Source organism: Pseudorasbora parva, chromosome 12 (genome assembly GCF_024679245.1).
Source record: "Pseudorasbora parva isolate DD20220531a chromosome 12, ASM2467924v1, whole genome shotgun sequence".
In the NCBI taxonomy this organism is placed as follows: domain Eukaryota; kingdom Metazoa; phylum Chordata; class Actinopteri; order Cypriniformes; family Gobionidae; genus Pseudorasbora; species Pseudorasbora parva.
The window spans coordinates 5,479,011-5,496,843 of NC_090183.1; the positions used below are offsets into that span (position 1 = coordinate 5,479,011).

The 17,833-nt window shown below is 39.4% G+C and overlaps 1 protein-coding gene across 2 annotated transcripts in view; it reads left to right on the plus strand.

The window, feature by feature from the left end:
* The first annotated feature begins 13,002 nt into the window (after positions 1 to 13,002).
* The window catches only part of pbx1b (pre-B-cell leukemia homeobox 1b), an 88,960-nt gene continuing 84,129 nt past the window's right edge, over positions 13,003 to 17,833 (plus strand). For both annotated transcript variants that reach the window (XM_067458856.1, XM_067458857.1), the window contains exons 1-2: positions 13,003 to 13,485; positions 15,064 to 15,137. In XM_067458856.1, the coding sequence (XP_067314957.1) occupies positions 13,298 to 13,485; positions 15,064 to 15,137 (262 nt within the window). In that variant the 5' untranslated portion in view covers positions 13,003 to 13,297. The remainder of the gene's footprint in view (positions 13,486 to 15,063; positions 15,138 to 17,833) is intronic.

Sequence of the window (17,833 nt, forward strand, 5' to 3'; positions counted from 1 at the left end):
TTGCTTTTGAGCGTCTCCTCCTGTCTATACGGTAATTTCTCAACTGTGCGACAGAGTCATGTTGGTTATGACACAATCATTAGCCTATTTTTACAAAAACAGCTTCTACGGGGCGATAGTGTAAGATACAAGGTAACGGAGCCTTTTATGCATTGTTGTGTTTCTTTAGAAATAAACGATGGACAAATGGAGTCTTTAAACGCCTCAGATGTAAAGTTATTCACTGTCAAAGTGACTCAAAAATGAATGGGAGTCAATGGGATGCTAACAGCAGGTGATGGCTTGGATAGCAATGGCCGCCCCTATGGGTGGAACGCTTTCCGAGCGCTAGATTACCCCCTTGTGCTTTCCTGTAGCTCTGTAAACTGTAAGCAAGGCACTAGCAACGCCAGGGTCATGGGTTCGATTCCCAGGGAAAGCAAGAACTGATTAAAACGTGCCTTGAATGCAACGTAAAGTGCTTTGGATAAAAGAGTCTGCTAAATGCATAAATAAAATTAATTTAATACATTTTTTATATTATTATGTTTTTATATTAAGGAATAATATTAATAGATAATATAATCATTAAGATGTTAAAAGCATGTTTAATTCTTAAAGGGTTAAATTCTGTCAGCAATTACTTGCCCTAATATTGTTTGACACCCGTAAGACCTCTTCGGAACACAAATGAAGATATTTTAGTTGAAATCCGATGGCTCAGAAAGGAGTCATTTCCTCTCTCAAGACCCATAAAGGCACTAAAGACGTCGTTACAAAGCCCATCTCACTACAGCGGCTCTACAATCATTTTATTAAGCGATGAGAATAGTTTTTGTGCGCAAAACAAACTAAATAACGACTTACATAGTGATGGGCTGATTTCAAAACAAAGATTTGAACTGTTGTGAATCAGCGTATCGATTCATGATTCAGAACGCCAATGTCACGTTATTACAGCAGTTTGACACGCGAATCAGATCAGATCAGTCTGATCAGAATCATGAATCAATACGCTGATTCATACCGGTTCGAATCTTTGTTTTGCCCATCACTATATAAGTCGTTATTTCGTTTTTGCGCACAAATACTATTCTTGTCAGCTTTGTAACGATGTCTTTAGTGCCTTTTATGCATCACAGTTTATTGTGTATGGGGCTGCATAGCTGCAGACCAGTCAGGGTGCCCATGCTGACCCGTAACTGCCAAATGAGCCAACAGTGGGCACGTGAGCATCGGAACTGGACCACGGAGCAGTGGAAGAAGGTGGCCTGGTCTGATGAATCACATTTTCTTTTACATCACGTGGATGGCTGGGTGCGTGTGCGTCGTTTACCTGGGGAACACATGGCACCAGGATGCACTATGGTAAGAAGGCAAGCTGGCGGAGGCAGTGTGATGCTTTGGGCAATGTTCTGCTGGGAAACCTTGGGTCCTGCCATCCATGTGGATGTTACTTTGACACGTAGCACCTACCTAAGCATTGCTGCAGAACATGTTCAGCCTTTCATGGAAACGGTATTCCCTGGATGCTGTGGCTCTTTCAGCAGGATAATGCTCCTGACACAAAGTAAAAATAGTTCAGGAATGGTTTGAGGAGCACAATAATGTGTTTGAGATGGGGACTAGTGGAGTCCATGCATCGATGGCTGTTTTGGCAAAAGGGCAACCAACACAATATTAATCACAATATTATAAAGTTATGCCTGATCTGTGTATATCTGTGTCCGTGTATACGCACAATTTTGGCAAAAAATCAGTCAGTCAGTGCTGAGAAGAGCAGCATCTGTTGTGTTGTGTGTACTGGAGCACAGACAGGCTTCTTGCTTGGTCAACATGGCAGTTGAACAGCTCACTTGTGGCTATATAACCTCAGATGGCACAGAAAATAGTAAAAAACAAAAAAACAAAAAGTGAAATTTCCATGCAGTGTGTGTGTGTGTGTGTGTGTGTGTGTTAACCAAAGGGCAGGACTCTGTGTGTGTGGTTGAGTGACTCTGGCCTGGATGAGCACAGTCGAGTTGTTGCTTTCTTTCGCTGAGTGTCCTTTGACATTTATCTCTCCTCACCTGCTCCGTGATGAAGATTCAGAGTGACGTGTCTCTTTCTGCCTCTCCTTCTCTCTCACTGCTAAATTGTCCCACTTTTTCTTCTCCTCTGCCCCTTTTTTAGCCACTCTGTCTCTTGTGTTTCAACTAATGTGCTTACTGTCTGTTTGTTTTTAACTTCTTCTTACCTGTTCATCTGTTCAAAATGGTTTCCTTTTTTATTCCCTCTTTTTTTTATAGAACAGCTAGTTTTCCAGATACTATCAGTCTGTGCTAGCCTAGAAATCTAGACACACCCTAGCCACAGCAAATCTAATCTGCCGCGAGTGTCGTCTAGCAACTCTCAATACACTTCTGAGCTGTAAATGCCAAACTCTGGTCGGGCCAATCACATTGTGTATAGAGTCGGTGGGCGGGGCTTAACATAATGATGGCCGAGTTGCGTTTGCGTGCTTCTAGTAAACACAGAAACTGGCGAACGGCGGTCTTTCGAATCAGCTTTGACTGTGACTCTGGAAGACTTGGAGTTAAGCTTTTCTCTGAGAAAAGAACAAAGAACGGCACTGAAGTCATTCTTAAGAAGGGAAGATGTGTTCTGAGTTTTGCCGACCGGATACGGCGAATGTTTAATCTATCAACTAGCTCTGCTTCATCTTCGTTGCTCTGGTTGGTTGTAGCGCTATCCTATCGCCTGCAGAGGGAGTTTGAAAGACAACTGTTTATCCCACCCCTCGGATTGAGTGAGTTTCCAGACCAAACATCGTGATGTGGGTCTGGCTTGTCAGGCTAAGTCTGTGCTATAGCGGTGTGGAATTTTTAGTGACTCTTTCTGCAAGTTACATTATTACGCCAGTAGGTGGCGACAAGCATTTGCCTTAACCAGTCAATCATTAAAGATTCACTGAAACGATTTGTTCAAAACACTGATTAATTAAAAAACAAAATAAGTGACTGACTGTGTCCGAAATAGCATACTCTCTTGATCTGTTACTTTCTTTTAAATGTAATTACTTTATGACCACTAAAAAAGGATGTTCTATATAGTATGAGTGTGTGTAGCATGAATGTAATCCGGATGTACTACATTCGCCATGCTGTCACTATCATGTGGCCTATTCCTAAATCCTCTTCCATGGCCTCATGGTATAACAAAGTGTCCATCGTATGCACACTTCATAATCTCGCCAGAAGAAGGTCATCCAGGTTGCCTAGTATGTGAATTCGGACATGCTTCTTTTGTGACATACAGTTTCTCGCCTGCTGTAGTAGGGAAGTATGTGATTTTGGATGCAGCCTCTATCTTAACAAGTGAGTCATTGAATCATTCACTCAATGATTCAATCAAAAACCCTGAGTTAATTTTGGAATGAAACAATCACAGTCATTGAATCATTCGTTCACACACAAAATCATTCCGGAACAAAACACACTTCTTTTTTGTTTGTTTGTTCAAAAATCACAAAACATACTGCCTTTAAAGATATTTTGATTTGGCCAAAATGGCATGCGTGCATTAAAATATTAATTTTAATTCATTAAAAAATGAAATGTATCGCTAAATAAATGTACCCAATATTTGTATTTAAATATTGCTTGTTATTTTAGCAATGTCAAACTTCAGTTCAAATTCCAGTTATCAGTTTAATTAGGATGTTGTCTCAGAATATCTTGGAAAAAGATGCATTATTTTAGACATCTATTCAGTTCTTCTGGTGTAATGTGGAAAAGATGTTTCGGCTGTGGAGGACTGGGAACTTTTTTCCTCAGCTCTTCTGCAGAATTTTAGTGTAATTACAGAGCTGACCTGCATTAGTTCATTAAACCTAAATTCAAAGAAATGTTCATTTTGGCAGAGAGAGAGAGAGAGAGAGAGAGAGAGAGAGAGAGAGAGAGAGAGAGAGAGAGAGAGAGAGAGAGAGAGAGAGAGAGAGAGAGAGAGAGAGAGAGAGAGAGAGAGAGAGGGAGAGGGAGTGTGTGTGTGTGTGTGTGTGTGTGTGTCATCTTCCTTTCTGCCCTCCTCCAACCAGCCTGCCCGTCCTGACTCTTTATAAACGGCCTTTAAAAGCTTTTTTTTTTATGTTGTTGTTTTTCCTCATACAGTAAATGGAGCCATAATTTAATATTTTAAGGCATGTTAATGTGTTGTTTAACCTTCTCTCCACAATCAAGTGTCTCTGAAAGGTTATCCTTGAACACGGGCCAGTTCAGACGCCGCCTGATAATGGTCTGTGAGAATCATCACTGTCTAATTGAGCCGCGTTTAACGGTACAGGTCTGTTTTGAAATGCATAGAGCGAGGGATGTTTTTATTGTGTGTTGTTTTTACTCAAGATCATTTTCTGTAGATTTTAAACAATTTAATATTATTCCATAAATGAAGTAGTCCTGTAGTTGAAGTCCAAATATGGAAACTGTATTTATCTCACTCTGTCCGTGAGCTGTGAAAACAATAGCTGTCTTTACACGTAAGTGCATAAGTGCATGTATGGCGCGTCTGATGGAATTTTCTGAAGTACTTACATGTCTCAGAGGACACTTTTCCACTCTAAGACTTTTCATTTGTATCCTTGGCAGCTGTGTGTGTGTGTGTGTGTGTGTGTGTGTGTGTGTGTGTGTGTGTGTGTGTGCTGCAGAACATCAGCTTCATGAGTTCATTAGATTGTGAGATAGCTATAGGGTCAAAGGTCAAAGGCAGTTCAGGCACGTTTTATAGCACTGGACAACAGATCTGACTCTGAGTTTAAAAGACACAGCATGTTTTTAAAGTGGTTGTATCATGGAAAACATTTTGTGTGTGTGTGTGTGTGTGTGTGTGTGTGTGTGTGTGTGTGTGTGTGTGTGTGTGTGTGTGTGTGTGTGTGTGTGTGTGTGTGTGTGTGTGTGTGTGTGTGTGTGTGTGTGTGTGTATGTGTGTGTATGTGTGTGTGTGTGTGTGTGTGTGTGTGAGTGTGTGTGTATATATATATATATATATATATATATATATATATATATATATATATATATATATATATGGTTTCTAAAGGATCATGTGACACTGAAGACAGGAGTAATGATTTGATCAAAGGATTAAATTATATTTGAACATATATTCACATAGAAAACAGTTGTTTTGAACTCACCTGTAGATGAAGAGAAGAGGGCGCAGGAGGAGAAGAGGAGGAGGACAGGAGTGCAGATGGCACACTAACATAACGAGGCTTGCAAATAAACAAGCTGTTGATTGATGTGATGGAGGAGACGCGCCGCTGATGGAGACCGGACTGTGATCGCAGCACAACAGATGAAGCAGAACCTCCCGAAGAGCACAAGACGTTGGAGTCTCTCTCTTTCGCTCTGTGAGGCGGCGTTGATGTGGCTCTGGGCCAGTGATTAGTATGTCTGCTGTAACACAGCTCCTCTTTGTTCTCAGTTGTATTGATTCTTTCAGGCTCGTCTATGGAGGCTCCACTGGCATGTTGCTCAGAGCGTCTCTGAGGTTCCTTGATGCCCTGAAACCTAAACGCTCATACCACAAGCCCTGACCGTCTCTCACGAGTCTGTTTCTCCGTTATACCTACAATGTTCGTTTCCATGTAGAGATATCAAGGACTAAAAGTTTTTGTTTTTGAGATGTATGACTCCTCAGAGAGCGATTCTGACTCAATCAGACAATCTGTTTGACTGACCAATGAGAGACCTGTTCGAAAATACATTATTGTGCAATTCCAGTTGGTGCCACTTGTGCCAAACAAATCAAATGCCTTATCTTAAAGGATTAGTTCACTTCAAAATTCTAATTTCCTGATGATTTATTCGCCCCCATCTCACCCAAGATGTCCATGACTTTCTTTCTTCAGTTAAAAAGAAATTCAGTTTTTTGAGGTTCAAATCAATGCAGTTTCAAAGGGCTTCGAAGGGCTTTAGATGGCTCTACACAATCCCAGCTGAGGAACAATCCCAGCAGAGTCTCTGAAGCCCTTTGAAACTGCATTGATTTGGACCTTCAAACCGTTGGTTGTCATTGAAATACAGTATATGGAGGAATATCCTGGAATGTTTTCCTCAAAAAACATAATTTCTTTTCGACTGAAGAAAGAAAGGCACGGACATCTTGGATGAGATGGGGGTGAGTAAATGATCAGGATATGTTCATTTTGAAGTGAACCAATCCTTTAAAGACCTTATGTGACAGAGAAACAAAATTGTAAACCATTTTTTGAATTTTGTTTAAACTTCTGTTTTTGCAGTAGCTCTGTATATTTTTGACGGCATGGCTGTCATAGAGTAATATGTGCCTATTGGTCAGATGCACAACGTGGGTACACACTACTTATTACACACACAGGGACGCACAGCAGCACACAAACATGATAATAAAAGGATTCCTTTCTGGAGAAGCATTCAGTCTTTCCGCTCACAAATTCTGCCATGTAAATAGTCACAAATCAAAGCACAGCTTGAAATGCAAATGATTATAATTGTTATACTTTGTTCTCAAATTGTTAATGGTAACAACATTAGCATCGAGTGACGTGTATTTAGTGTGTTTTAGCGTTACCTGTTTTCAATTTCTGTCCAGTCTAATCTTTTGCTTTTGACTCTCCAGTTGTCACTGTTTGTCATTTGGACCTTTCTAGATTATAATCTGTCATAAAAATGATACGTTTAAAGGTGCACTATACAGCTTTCTGTCCACTATTCTTAACAAAGGCATAGTTTGATGACGCCAAGTTTGAACGCAGTATTTTGGGACATGTGGTCTTCACCTCACAGCCGGTGGAAAATAGAACTCGGGCAGAAATCATGTTCATGGATGCAGTTATTAACGTTACATTAGAGTAAAGCAGAGCAGGACCAAGTGTTGTGGAGCTGAGCACGGCCGCTGGAGCGATTGTTAAACAAACACATGGCTCGCGAGCACCGGGACTTTTATTATGACAGGACAGGACACAGTCGCCGGGCGCCTGCGTTATTTCCGCATTTTCGGTCATGAGAATAAGGTAAAGCAGCTCTGTTAATCATATTAGATACATTTAAGTGTGTTTAAAATGATGTTATGACGTTACTGTGTGCGTTCGCTCGGCACTGCTGTGATTTGTTCACACTGTTAAGAGAAAAGCGCTTCTGCACAATAAAACCGAGGGTAACGCAGACACGCGATTGACAGGCGACTCCCTCAGACGCTATGCTGACACGTCCCGGTCCTTGGTTAAAATAGCAATTTTCTCACAATTTACAAATAGTTGGAAACATTTTGGATATTGTAAGTACTTAACTGAACAAAATATATAACACTGGCCTAGTGTTTTTTGGATATTTTACCGCAAAAATACTACATAGTGCACCTTTAATTATTCCAGCTGCTGCGAGAAAAGGCTGTAAATGATCCGCCACCTGCAGCAACCTCGCATGAGATAGCCTACTATCCGGACTCCTTCTTCATGTATACAGACGTGACGTAATTACGCAAAGACGACTGAAGGAAACTCGTATTTCCCACGGAAAGCTACCAGTACCAGTTCCACTATGACAGATTATTACAAGCTTACCGTTATGGATCAGGCTATGGCAAGGAGATTGTTTTGAACACTGGCTGGTTATGTACTTGCTCAAAAATGATTTTTAACCAAAAAAAAGTTACGAACTGCAGCTTTAATCAAAATCTGAGAATTTGCCTCCTCTCTGGAATGGCGTTCTCTCTCTGATGACGTCAGTTTGACTGCTTCGGTTTGAATATCCTTAACTCCCCTCCATCCGCCAGTCTTCTATGAGCGAGGGATGTAGAGGAGGTGCGCTGAAGTATAACCCTGCCCTCTATTTCACTTGGAAATACGTCACAACACTGAAATAATGTCTAATAAAGGTTTTGGAATGCATTTGAAATTTTCATGCCCAGACAGAATCAACAGACTATGTGGAATGGACCTAACCATGTTAAAATGTGTTAATGTCGGCATGAAATGGAAGTTGTCTTTTCTTCCCTATTGTGACGTGTATATAGAGAGAAATGCTTCTGGAACAAGAACAAATGTACAGCATCATCATCAGAGAAGAGAAGAGATGTAACTCCAAGAGGGGTGTGGTGGTGGTGGTGGTGGGGGATAATAATAAAAAAACCTTTATTATTATCACACTTCACACTTCCTCCAAGAGCAGCTCTTAAACTTCCAGCAGTGTGAACGGAATCTCCTCCTTGCGAGGAATGACCCGTGGCACCAGAGAGATCCACCGATCCACTGCACGACTGCATCGCTGTCAGCTTCAATTCACTCATGCCACCCACCACACACACACACACACACACACACACACACATGCAAGTGTGATGGTGGTAGGTCGGTGTGTGTTTGTGTGAAACAGCACAGACAGTGTGATCACGGTGTGTGTAGAGTGAGGCTTTAAGTGATTACGGTAAACCTCTTTCATTGATGAGAAATGTGATATATGATTTGGCATTAATTCATGTCTTTATTGATATGCAGCTGAAAATCCTAGATGCTGTCTTAAGTCGTATGTCAATAGCCATTCCTGGTGGTTCTTTTTATGTTATTAAAACTGTAAATTAGGATATGTTATTTATGGCATTATGTACAGAATGTGCCTGCAGAATGTGGTGGAAAGATTTACACGAAACAAATTTCCACACAGCTTCCACATCATGCATTTTGTTTTTATATATCAACCTAAACTTTAATCCATCCTGAAGAATTCCCTGTATTTAGAGCAGAAAACTGTATTTTAACTATACGATACAGCTGATCTAGTGGGTTTCCATATGGAAGCAGGACGAGGAAAGCTACTTCCCCCACGGTGGTGTTGTATTTGACATCGTGATCTGGAATGGACTCTGTTACTTTTAATAGTTGTGAACGTATGACATAGAATCACATTAGGGTGGCAATATTGTGTCTCTTCATATACACACTGGGAGGAAACTATGAGTGTGTAACAAACAATATTTTATATATTGATATTCTGAGAGGTGATTTCACACAAATGAAATAGTTCAGTGGTTTCAAACTGGTTTGGTTTGCACCAAAATTGGATTTGTCTTCCTATTTATTTTGCTACACCCTAATAAAGTTTCCGAAAGGGGGTTTTCACAGCAATGCCATTTTCTGGTTTTCTTTCACTGATCAGTTCTTAAAAGAACCATTTTCCCCTTTTTGTGTGAAGAAAACAATCTAATAAATCCTTTCCCACTATAACGAACAATGACAAGATTCCATGGATGTTAAAGTTTCTTCATGGCAATAAAGAACCTATTTTTAAGAGTGTATCTTTACGACCGCCTATCCTGACAAGCCAGACCCACATCAAGATGTTTGAAACTCACCATTGACAGCTCAATCTGAGGAGCGGGATAAATGGTTGTCTTTCAAACTCCCTCTGCACGCGATAGGATAGCGCTACACCAACCAGAGCAACGAAGGTGAAGCAGAGCTAGTTGATAGATTAATCTTACGCGGTTTCCGTACGGCAAAACTCCGAACACATCTTCCCTTCTTAAGAATGACTTCAGTGCCGTTCTTTGTTCTTTTCGCAGGGAAAAGCTTAACTCCAAGTCTTCCAGAGTCGCGGTCAAAGCTGATTCGAAAGACCGCCGTTCGTCAGCTTCTTTGTTTACAAGAAGCACGCGGAACCTTCGCAACTCTGCCGTCATTATGTTAAGCCCGCCCACTGACTCTATACACGATGTGATTGGCCTGATCAGAGTTTGGTTTTTCCAGCTGGCAAGTCTATGGAGGTAGATTTCTAGGCTAGCAACCACCATTTTAAAGTCGTTTAAATCACCAGTTCATGAAACTGAAGTTTTGCTTGTCTTTTCTTCCTTATTGTGACATATATTTAAGTGAAACGCTTCTGAAACAAGAACAAATGTAGGGCGGGGCTTGATTTTGTCTGTGGGGAATTGATTGGATGGTCGTGGTTTGCTATTGGTGGATTTCATGTGAGTGACAGGTTGCCCCGCCCTCAACATAGATTCAAGATTACGAGGCACACATATTTGAAACAATATGCAATATTCTATAAAAAATTGACAATTTTTATTTGATGGTAACCCATATATTAAATGTTCCATGAAGTGTGCACTTCAAAAGCAGCACCTGAAAGCTTGTTAGATTGATCTGATGGGTCAGGAATATGTTGCCGTGCGCTGGTCAGGACAGATGTTTGGACAGTGTGACCGTCTCTCATGCATTGTGAAAGATCTCTCAGGGTTTCCTGTTACGCTTGGCAGATGGCGAGTTGCACACTAGACGCCACCGCCACAGTGCATACGCTGCTGTCTCCTCTTACCAGGTACAGAACTGTCCTTTTACACATTCAAACACAGAACAACCAGAGAACTGTCTGCAAAAGTCATTCCGAATATATTCCAAGAAATCCGTCTATTAGCCAGAGGGTCACTGCTCAATTTGGAACAGGGAAACTAGCCTGAAGTGTCTTCCATTTATTTTTGCTCTGAGATTGCTGGATGTTCCCGGCTGAATTAAGCAGGCATCTCTCAATCATACACACTGGATCCAGTGTGAGTGTGTGTGTGTGTGTGTGTGTGTGTGTGTGTGTGTGTGTGTGTGTGTGTGTGTAACCTCCCCCTCTTTCCCTGTGGCAGGAGCACTAGAGTGGATGCTTCAGACCTGGAAGGCACTTTTCAGCCTGGTCACACACACTGGGGCCCTGCTGCTTGGCTGCGCACCATGGGTCACCGGCTTACATTAGAAAAACCCAACCGAACACAGTCAAGCGTGCTGCTTGGACATACCTGAAAAAACACAGCGCTGCACTGAGCATTAAAACAGATCGATGCATGATGCTCAAACAAGACGTTTAAGTAAAATGCATGAAATCATTTAAGGAGTGGATTTCACAAACACTTTGCCACTGTTTAATTAAAAGAGCAAAACGGTATGCAAAATGTAAGGATTCAACATTATTCACTGGGATTTCCTCGACTGTAGTGAAGTATAGAATCATTCGATCGTTAATCCTGAATTAAGCACATTAACCGGGTAATAACTGAAATGAATGAAGGACAAGGTCGATTGTTTTGATTAGGAGTGAAATATGTCTATTCCTTGGCAGTGGGCTGGAAAATGAGATGGAGTCTTGGAGAGAAAATGGAGGTCTATCACTGGTCAAAGGGGAAAGTGAGACAGGCCCTGAATGTCAGACTCAGTGATTTAACTCATCCTCCACACATCAATATATTCCACCATCTTGAATGTCCCTCATTCTAAAGTGTGTTCCTATAACACATATAAATGAATGAATGAATGAATGAATGAATGAATGAATGAATGAATGAATGAATGAATGAATGAATGAATGAATGAATGAATGAATGAATGAGTGATTGACAAATAAAAAAATATATGACATTTAGATTCTTTAAATAGTTCATATATTTTTAATTATAATATTTTACATACTCTATAATAAATTATTATTATGTATAATGCATAGAATATCATAGTTCATTCCATAGTGCAATATACAACTGTTCCGTCCACTAGAGGGCGCCTATTCAAAACAAAGGCGTAGTTTGATGACGCCAAGTTTGAGCTCAGACTCTTGGGACATGTGGTCTTCTTCACCTCACAGCCGGTGGAAAAGAATCATGATAGAAATCATGTTCATGAATGTGATTATTAACATTACTGTAGTAATGAAGCAGAGCAGGACGGAATGTTGTGGAGCTGAGCAAGGCCGCTGGAGCGATTGTTATTAAGATGAGCGCAACACACACCTCGCAAGCAGCGGGACTTTTATTATAAAGGCATACATTCGCCGCCGCCATTTTTTTTTTTTTTTATTTGAAGAAGGAACATGTAACAAACATAGCACAGCATACAGCAGATCACAAAAAAAGTGTATCATTAATTTGTCGCAGGGGATCGTCGCCGCCGCCATTTCCTCTTCTCCGGTCATGAGTATGTTTATCATATTAGATACATTTAAGTGAGTTTAAAATGATGTTATGACGTTACTCTGTGCGTTTGCTCTGCGCTGCTGTGACACTTGTTCACACTGCTAAAAGAAAAGTGCTTCTGCAAAATAAAACCGGAAACCGAGGGTGAGGCAGATATGAGGCCATTGACAGGCAAATTAACAATTAATTTCTCACGATTTACAAATAGTTTAGAAACATTTTGGATACTGTAATTACTCAACTGAACAAAATATATAACACTGGCTTGGTGGATTTTAGATATTTTACTGAAAATGTTTTACACAGTGCACCTGTAAATATAAATATAATAAAATAAGGTAATTTAGTAAACAAAATATAAAATTAACATTCTATTATCATATTATTTTATAATACAATATATTTTTTATAACTATTAGTATTATGGTTTATGTAATAAGCATAAAGCAAGCAATAGTATCATAATTTTTTTTTTTAAATACAATTATTTTATATTTATTTGTCTGTTATGTCTCAATACTTAAGAAATATAGTAATGCAATTAATATTTTATATATATATATATATATATATATATATATATATATAAAATGGGTGTGTGTGTGTGTGTGTGTGTGTGTGTGTAATCACACACAAATATTAAAAATATTTATTATAATTATATTATGATATACATAAATATGTTATGATATTATATATTTAAAATTATTAAATTATATTAAATGTATATATTATATGTATTCGTTATATTTAATATTAATTTAATTAATTTAATAGCAATAGTATCATTTATATTTGCATATTGGTCACACCCCCAAACATTTGTCGTCACAAAAAAATAGTGCGTTTAGATATATATTTTTTATATAAAGAAAACACATGTGCAGGACAAACATGAATAGCTGCCTCTCAAGAGAGCACGAAGGCGCGTTCCCGCGTCTCATCTCCCCTGCCCAATGATTGACGTACACTGAGAGACATACAGAGGCGGGGCTACACGGTCCTTGCATCCAATCAAGATGCGCGGGCGGGGCCAAAAGCATCGCAGAGTCTCTGAGCTCTGAGAGTGCTACAATGTAACAAAAGCAGCGGGATGAAACAGTGAAATAACGCGCGAGTGTATGAAGCGCTGCGTTCTTCACGCGGGACCTGATTAATAACACACATACGCACGCGCGCGCGCACACACACACACACACACACACACTGGTGAGTTTAGTGGTTAAAGGACTGATAGTGGCTCGGGCTGTGAGTGAGCTCAGGAGGACTGTGCTTACAGATTGCAAAGAGAGTAGCAGAGGAATCTCCGCCGCAGCTGGACCGGAGAGCGACCGGAGGACCAGAGCGGGCCGACATGGACGAGCAGCCGCGCCTGATGCACGCTCATGCGGCCGTGGGGATGAGCGGACACCCCGGCCTGTCTCAGCACATTCCGGACAACACCGGAGCGACTGACGGAGACGGAAGGAAGCAGGACATTGGAGACATTTTACAACAGATCATGACCATCACTGACCAGAGTCTGGACGAGGCGCAGGCCAGGTGAGCTGTCACTCATCACGTCCAAAGATCTGGAATATTCATATAGACTTTCATCTTCAAGATGCAGTGACACTTGGCTGTTTAGAGTATAAAATAAAATACACTTAACAAAAAATATTCACTACATGAATCAAATAATTTCCAAAGAACGTGAAAGGAAAAAAACATGCACTACAATATTTGTATAACAATAAAACAAATTACATTTAGGCTCTTTTATATTATAGTTATGTAAAACATTATATAAATGTTACATATGCATATTTTTATTATTAATAATAATAGTAATAATAATAAGCTCTCAACGAAATTTTAATTAACCTAATTAAATTTTAAGTGTACCTTCAAATATACTGTCAATAATGATAAATACAATACAATGCTATAGTTATTGTTACAACTTTAAACTTTTAATAAATTAATATGAGATATTTTCTGTCATTTAGTTTTTTTTAATGTCAGTTGGCGTCTAAGCTTCTTTTCACTTATCAATTGGGGAAAAAAAACTGTTCTTTTGTAGTAACAACTGTGATTTAGCCAGAAAAAAGGTTACCATCGTCAGGGAATATAGGTGATATGTTTGACATCTTTATAATAATGGACAATTAGCAAATGTTTACATGCATATCAGGAGTTATTGACAAGCTGGCATCCAGAAATGGACTGATAACACGATTGCTGTTGTCAGTGTGTCCAAACACATGTGGTGTGTAGTGACAGACATCAGTGTATTTTTCTGACACGCAGTGCTCATTTTTTGTCAATAGAAATGAAAGAGATGCCAAGATAGAATTTGACAGACAGCACCGAGACTTTGTATCACGTCGTGTCCCTTTAGGATGATTATTGTTCCGAACGGATCGTGGTTCTTAATTCATCAAATAAATTTAAGCATTTTTTTCAACCTGTATATTTTGGAACTACCTGCAGTGTTACGGTTGATTTGACCAGTTTAGAAATGGGTAACACTTTACAATAAGGTTCCATTATTAGTTAATGCATTAAGTAATATTATATAACAATGAGCAATACATTTGTTACAGTATACAGTATTTTATAAAAATATAACAACTGTTCATTGTTAGTTAAGTGAGGTTTATTATATTGACAGATACAACTTTTGATTTTAGTAATTCATTAGTAAATGATTAAATTAATATGAACAAATATTAATAAATGTTTAAAAAAATAATAATAATTGTTCAACTTACAACCATTACCATTGCTAAACGAATACATTAATTAATCATAATGTGTATGGATGTGTTCAATAAAAAGCATTCATTTAAAAAAAGAAAATAATTAGTGTTGTTACAGTACATGCAAAGATACAGAACTATGAATTAAACTATGAATTACCGAAATCATTTTAGTTACTCATGGAATTTTGTTAACGTTGTGCATAAGCATAAATATGATAAACAGAGACTGTAATGAGCTGGCTAATGGTCAGTATGTGCTTTTCATTTCCTCCTGATCACTTCACGTTCAGTCAACAGGCAGATAAATGACTCTTTACTGTCCGAGTGAAATACTAGGCCGTTCAGACGCTCACCGCGGCCTTGTGTTGTGTTTCAGAAAACATGCACTCAACTGCCACAGAATGAAGCCGGCGCTCTTCAACGTCCTGTGTGAAATCAAAGAAAAAACAGGCAAGTGATGTCATGCAATGTAAGATCATATTTTGTTTAAATGACTGGATATTTCTTGGATGAGATGAATTGGTATTTCGGCGTCTGCTCAACACAGCGAAAGCAACTTTTTTGTATTTTAAGGGTTTGCACATGCTAGTTATGTAAATACTCAGAATAACAGTTTACATTGTGCATTGGATGTGGATGTTTTCGAGTGCGGATTTCAGCGGGTAAATGTGGTTTTGTGGCCATCGTAGTGAGGAAATGAAGAAAAACGCTCAGCTTCTTTGACCCCTCGCCACTAAATCATCTTTATAACTCTTGCACAGCAACACTCGTCTTTTTTTGTCTGCAGAAAAATCCAGCTAGGTTTTGGTTAGGAAAGTGCAGGATGCAATTTCAATCCGCCATAAGTTGTTTAGCTGAAATGTTTATTTAGTTGTGTTTGGCTAAAGCGATGAATGAACGTTGTGTTTGTGTGCGTTTTTGGAGGGGAGGCTCGTTTGGTTTTGAGCCGTTGACGTTTTGCTGGTGTGTTTTCTGCCCGGACTGTCTGCAGGATCCGAGCTGGAGAGATATTGAGACGCTATCGCTCCGCGGTTTGATGTGGAAACGGTTCCAGCGTGTTTCGCAGTCGTTAGTGCATGTAATAAAAAGGACTAGATGAAGGATAAAGCAGATTTCTTTATCATTATCTCTCGACTGCTCTGTTCCAGCTGTGAGGCCGTGGGTGGTTCTCATCTCTGTTTATTCTTGGCTATGATGTTTTCATTGAGTCGGGGGTGTTTCTGCGGCCTGCTGCTCCGCTCCTGCTAAGCGTCCGAGAGGGGAGTGACACAGTTATGCGTGGAGTTTTACTCCCCGCCGTTTCTTCTTCTTCTGTTTGTTTTTCTTTTTCGAGTTCACGCAGAGTTCGAGCTCAAACGGAACGGCGGACGGTGTGGACGCATCCCAGACTGCTCTGCTCCTCTTTGCCCTTTCTCTGTGAAAATACGAAAGGCCGCGAGCTCTGAAAGACGGCACAGGTCGAAACGACACGGCGTGAGCTTCTAAGTGTTTAGATGCGAGGAAGAAAGTTGTCGTCCCTCTTCTGCTGCCTTTTTGAATTTCAGCTTGGATGTTTGGCACACTTTTAAAATCTTCTCAGCAGTTTACAACATTGGTCATGTCTAAAAATGTTTTGGTCACTCAGCATTTTAAATGACAGACTGCTGGTCGACTGCATTTATTTTGAAGTCATGCGGGAATCAGAATAGATCTTGAGAAATGTGTATTGTGTGTGACATCTGTGGAGATGTTGGTTCACTGGAAAAATTACGCAGGAGTGATGTTTGAATCAGTGTATGCTTAGCACAATGGAAAACCGTAAAGCTAGTGCAACAAAGAGTTATTCCTAAGAGTTGGGTAAACTTGTAGATCCAAAATTTTACCAAAATTGCAATACAATATAATTGCCTTTTAATTTAGCTTTTTTTTAGCCTTGTTAAAATGTTTGGAAATGCTTTATAAAATCTAACAAATATTTTGCATAATAATAAAAAAGATAAGTAATATAAGTAATTGTCTATTATGATAGTGATTATAATACATGTAGTTGAAGCCAGACTAGTAGTAAAATTCATTTGACATTTCAGAATTGCATTTCTCTTAAAAACAAGAGTTGTGTACTATATATTCATAGTGCTTTAGCCCATTTAAAACAGGACATTTTAGTGAGATTTTCAGAATTGGGTGCTTAAAATATCATTTCTTTGTTTTGTCAAGCTAGTTAAAAAAGTTAAAGCTTATCAACATGTAGTCATGTGATTAAATATATGTTTACGCTTTAAAAGTGTACTGTCGAATATACGTAATTTAGATCTTGAAACGCATTTAAATAAGTCCAAAATTTGCTTTGCAACGTCGCCACATTGTCACGATATAACAAAGAGTGAGACTAAACATCTGATTGTGTTTGGTAAAGTTTAGTCCCACAGTTGAAACGTCTCGTTTTGTTAAAGCTCAAGATCACGTACAGTCCTGTCAGCAGATTGCATGTGTGTCTGTAGTGTGTTTTTACAGTTCCTCCCAGTGTGCCAATTGACACCTGCAGGGGAGGACGCGGCCTTGGGTCACGACCCGACCTTTCGACCCCGCTGTGTTTTTACTGGGACATAAAGGAACGGCGGGCGCAGAGGGAAATCTAAAGGCGTTCTTCTGCGTGCGGGAGGAAGGAACGCTTTATTTGAGTCCTGCCGTATTTTCGTGCCGCTTTTCTCTACTCTCTTTCATTCCACTCATATTTTCTTTCTTGTCTGAGGAATGTGTCTGTGTGTGTGTGTGTGTGTGTGTGTGCACAAATGTTTCTGCATAAGCGTGTGTGTTTGTGTATGTTTGCACTCATCTTTGTATGGTGTGTATTATAGTTTGGACAACTCGTTCAACATCACTGTACATTTTCCAGATTTTTTTATTGGTGTCTTTTATAATATTGTTGTTTTTGGCTTTTTATTAGGTTGTGCTTGATTGTTTTATGTACTTGGCTGGTACTCATTTACCATTGTAAAATCTCTGTAATGCAAGCTATGTTGTTTTCCCATCAAAAAAGGCAAAATAGTACAAAAAAATACAATTTGTCCCTTTTGTTTGTAGTTAAACGAATTGCTTTAGTGGCATAGAATGACATGCACTTATGCAATGCATTTTTAAAAATGAGTGATGAATTTTAAAACATG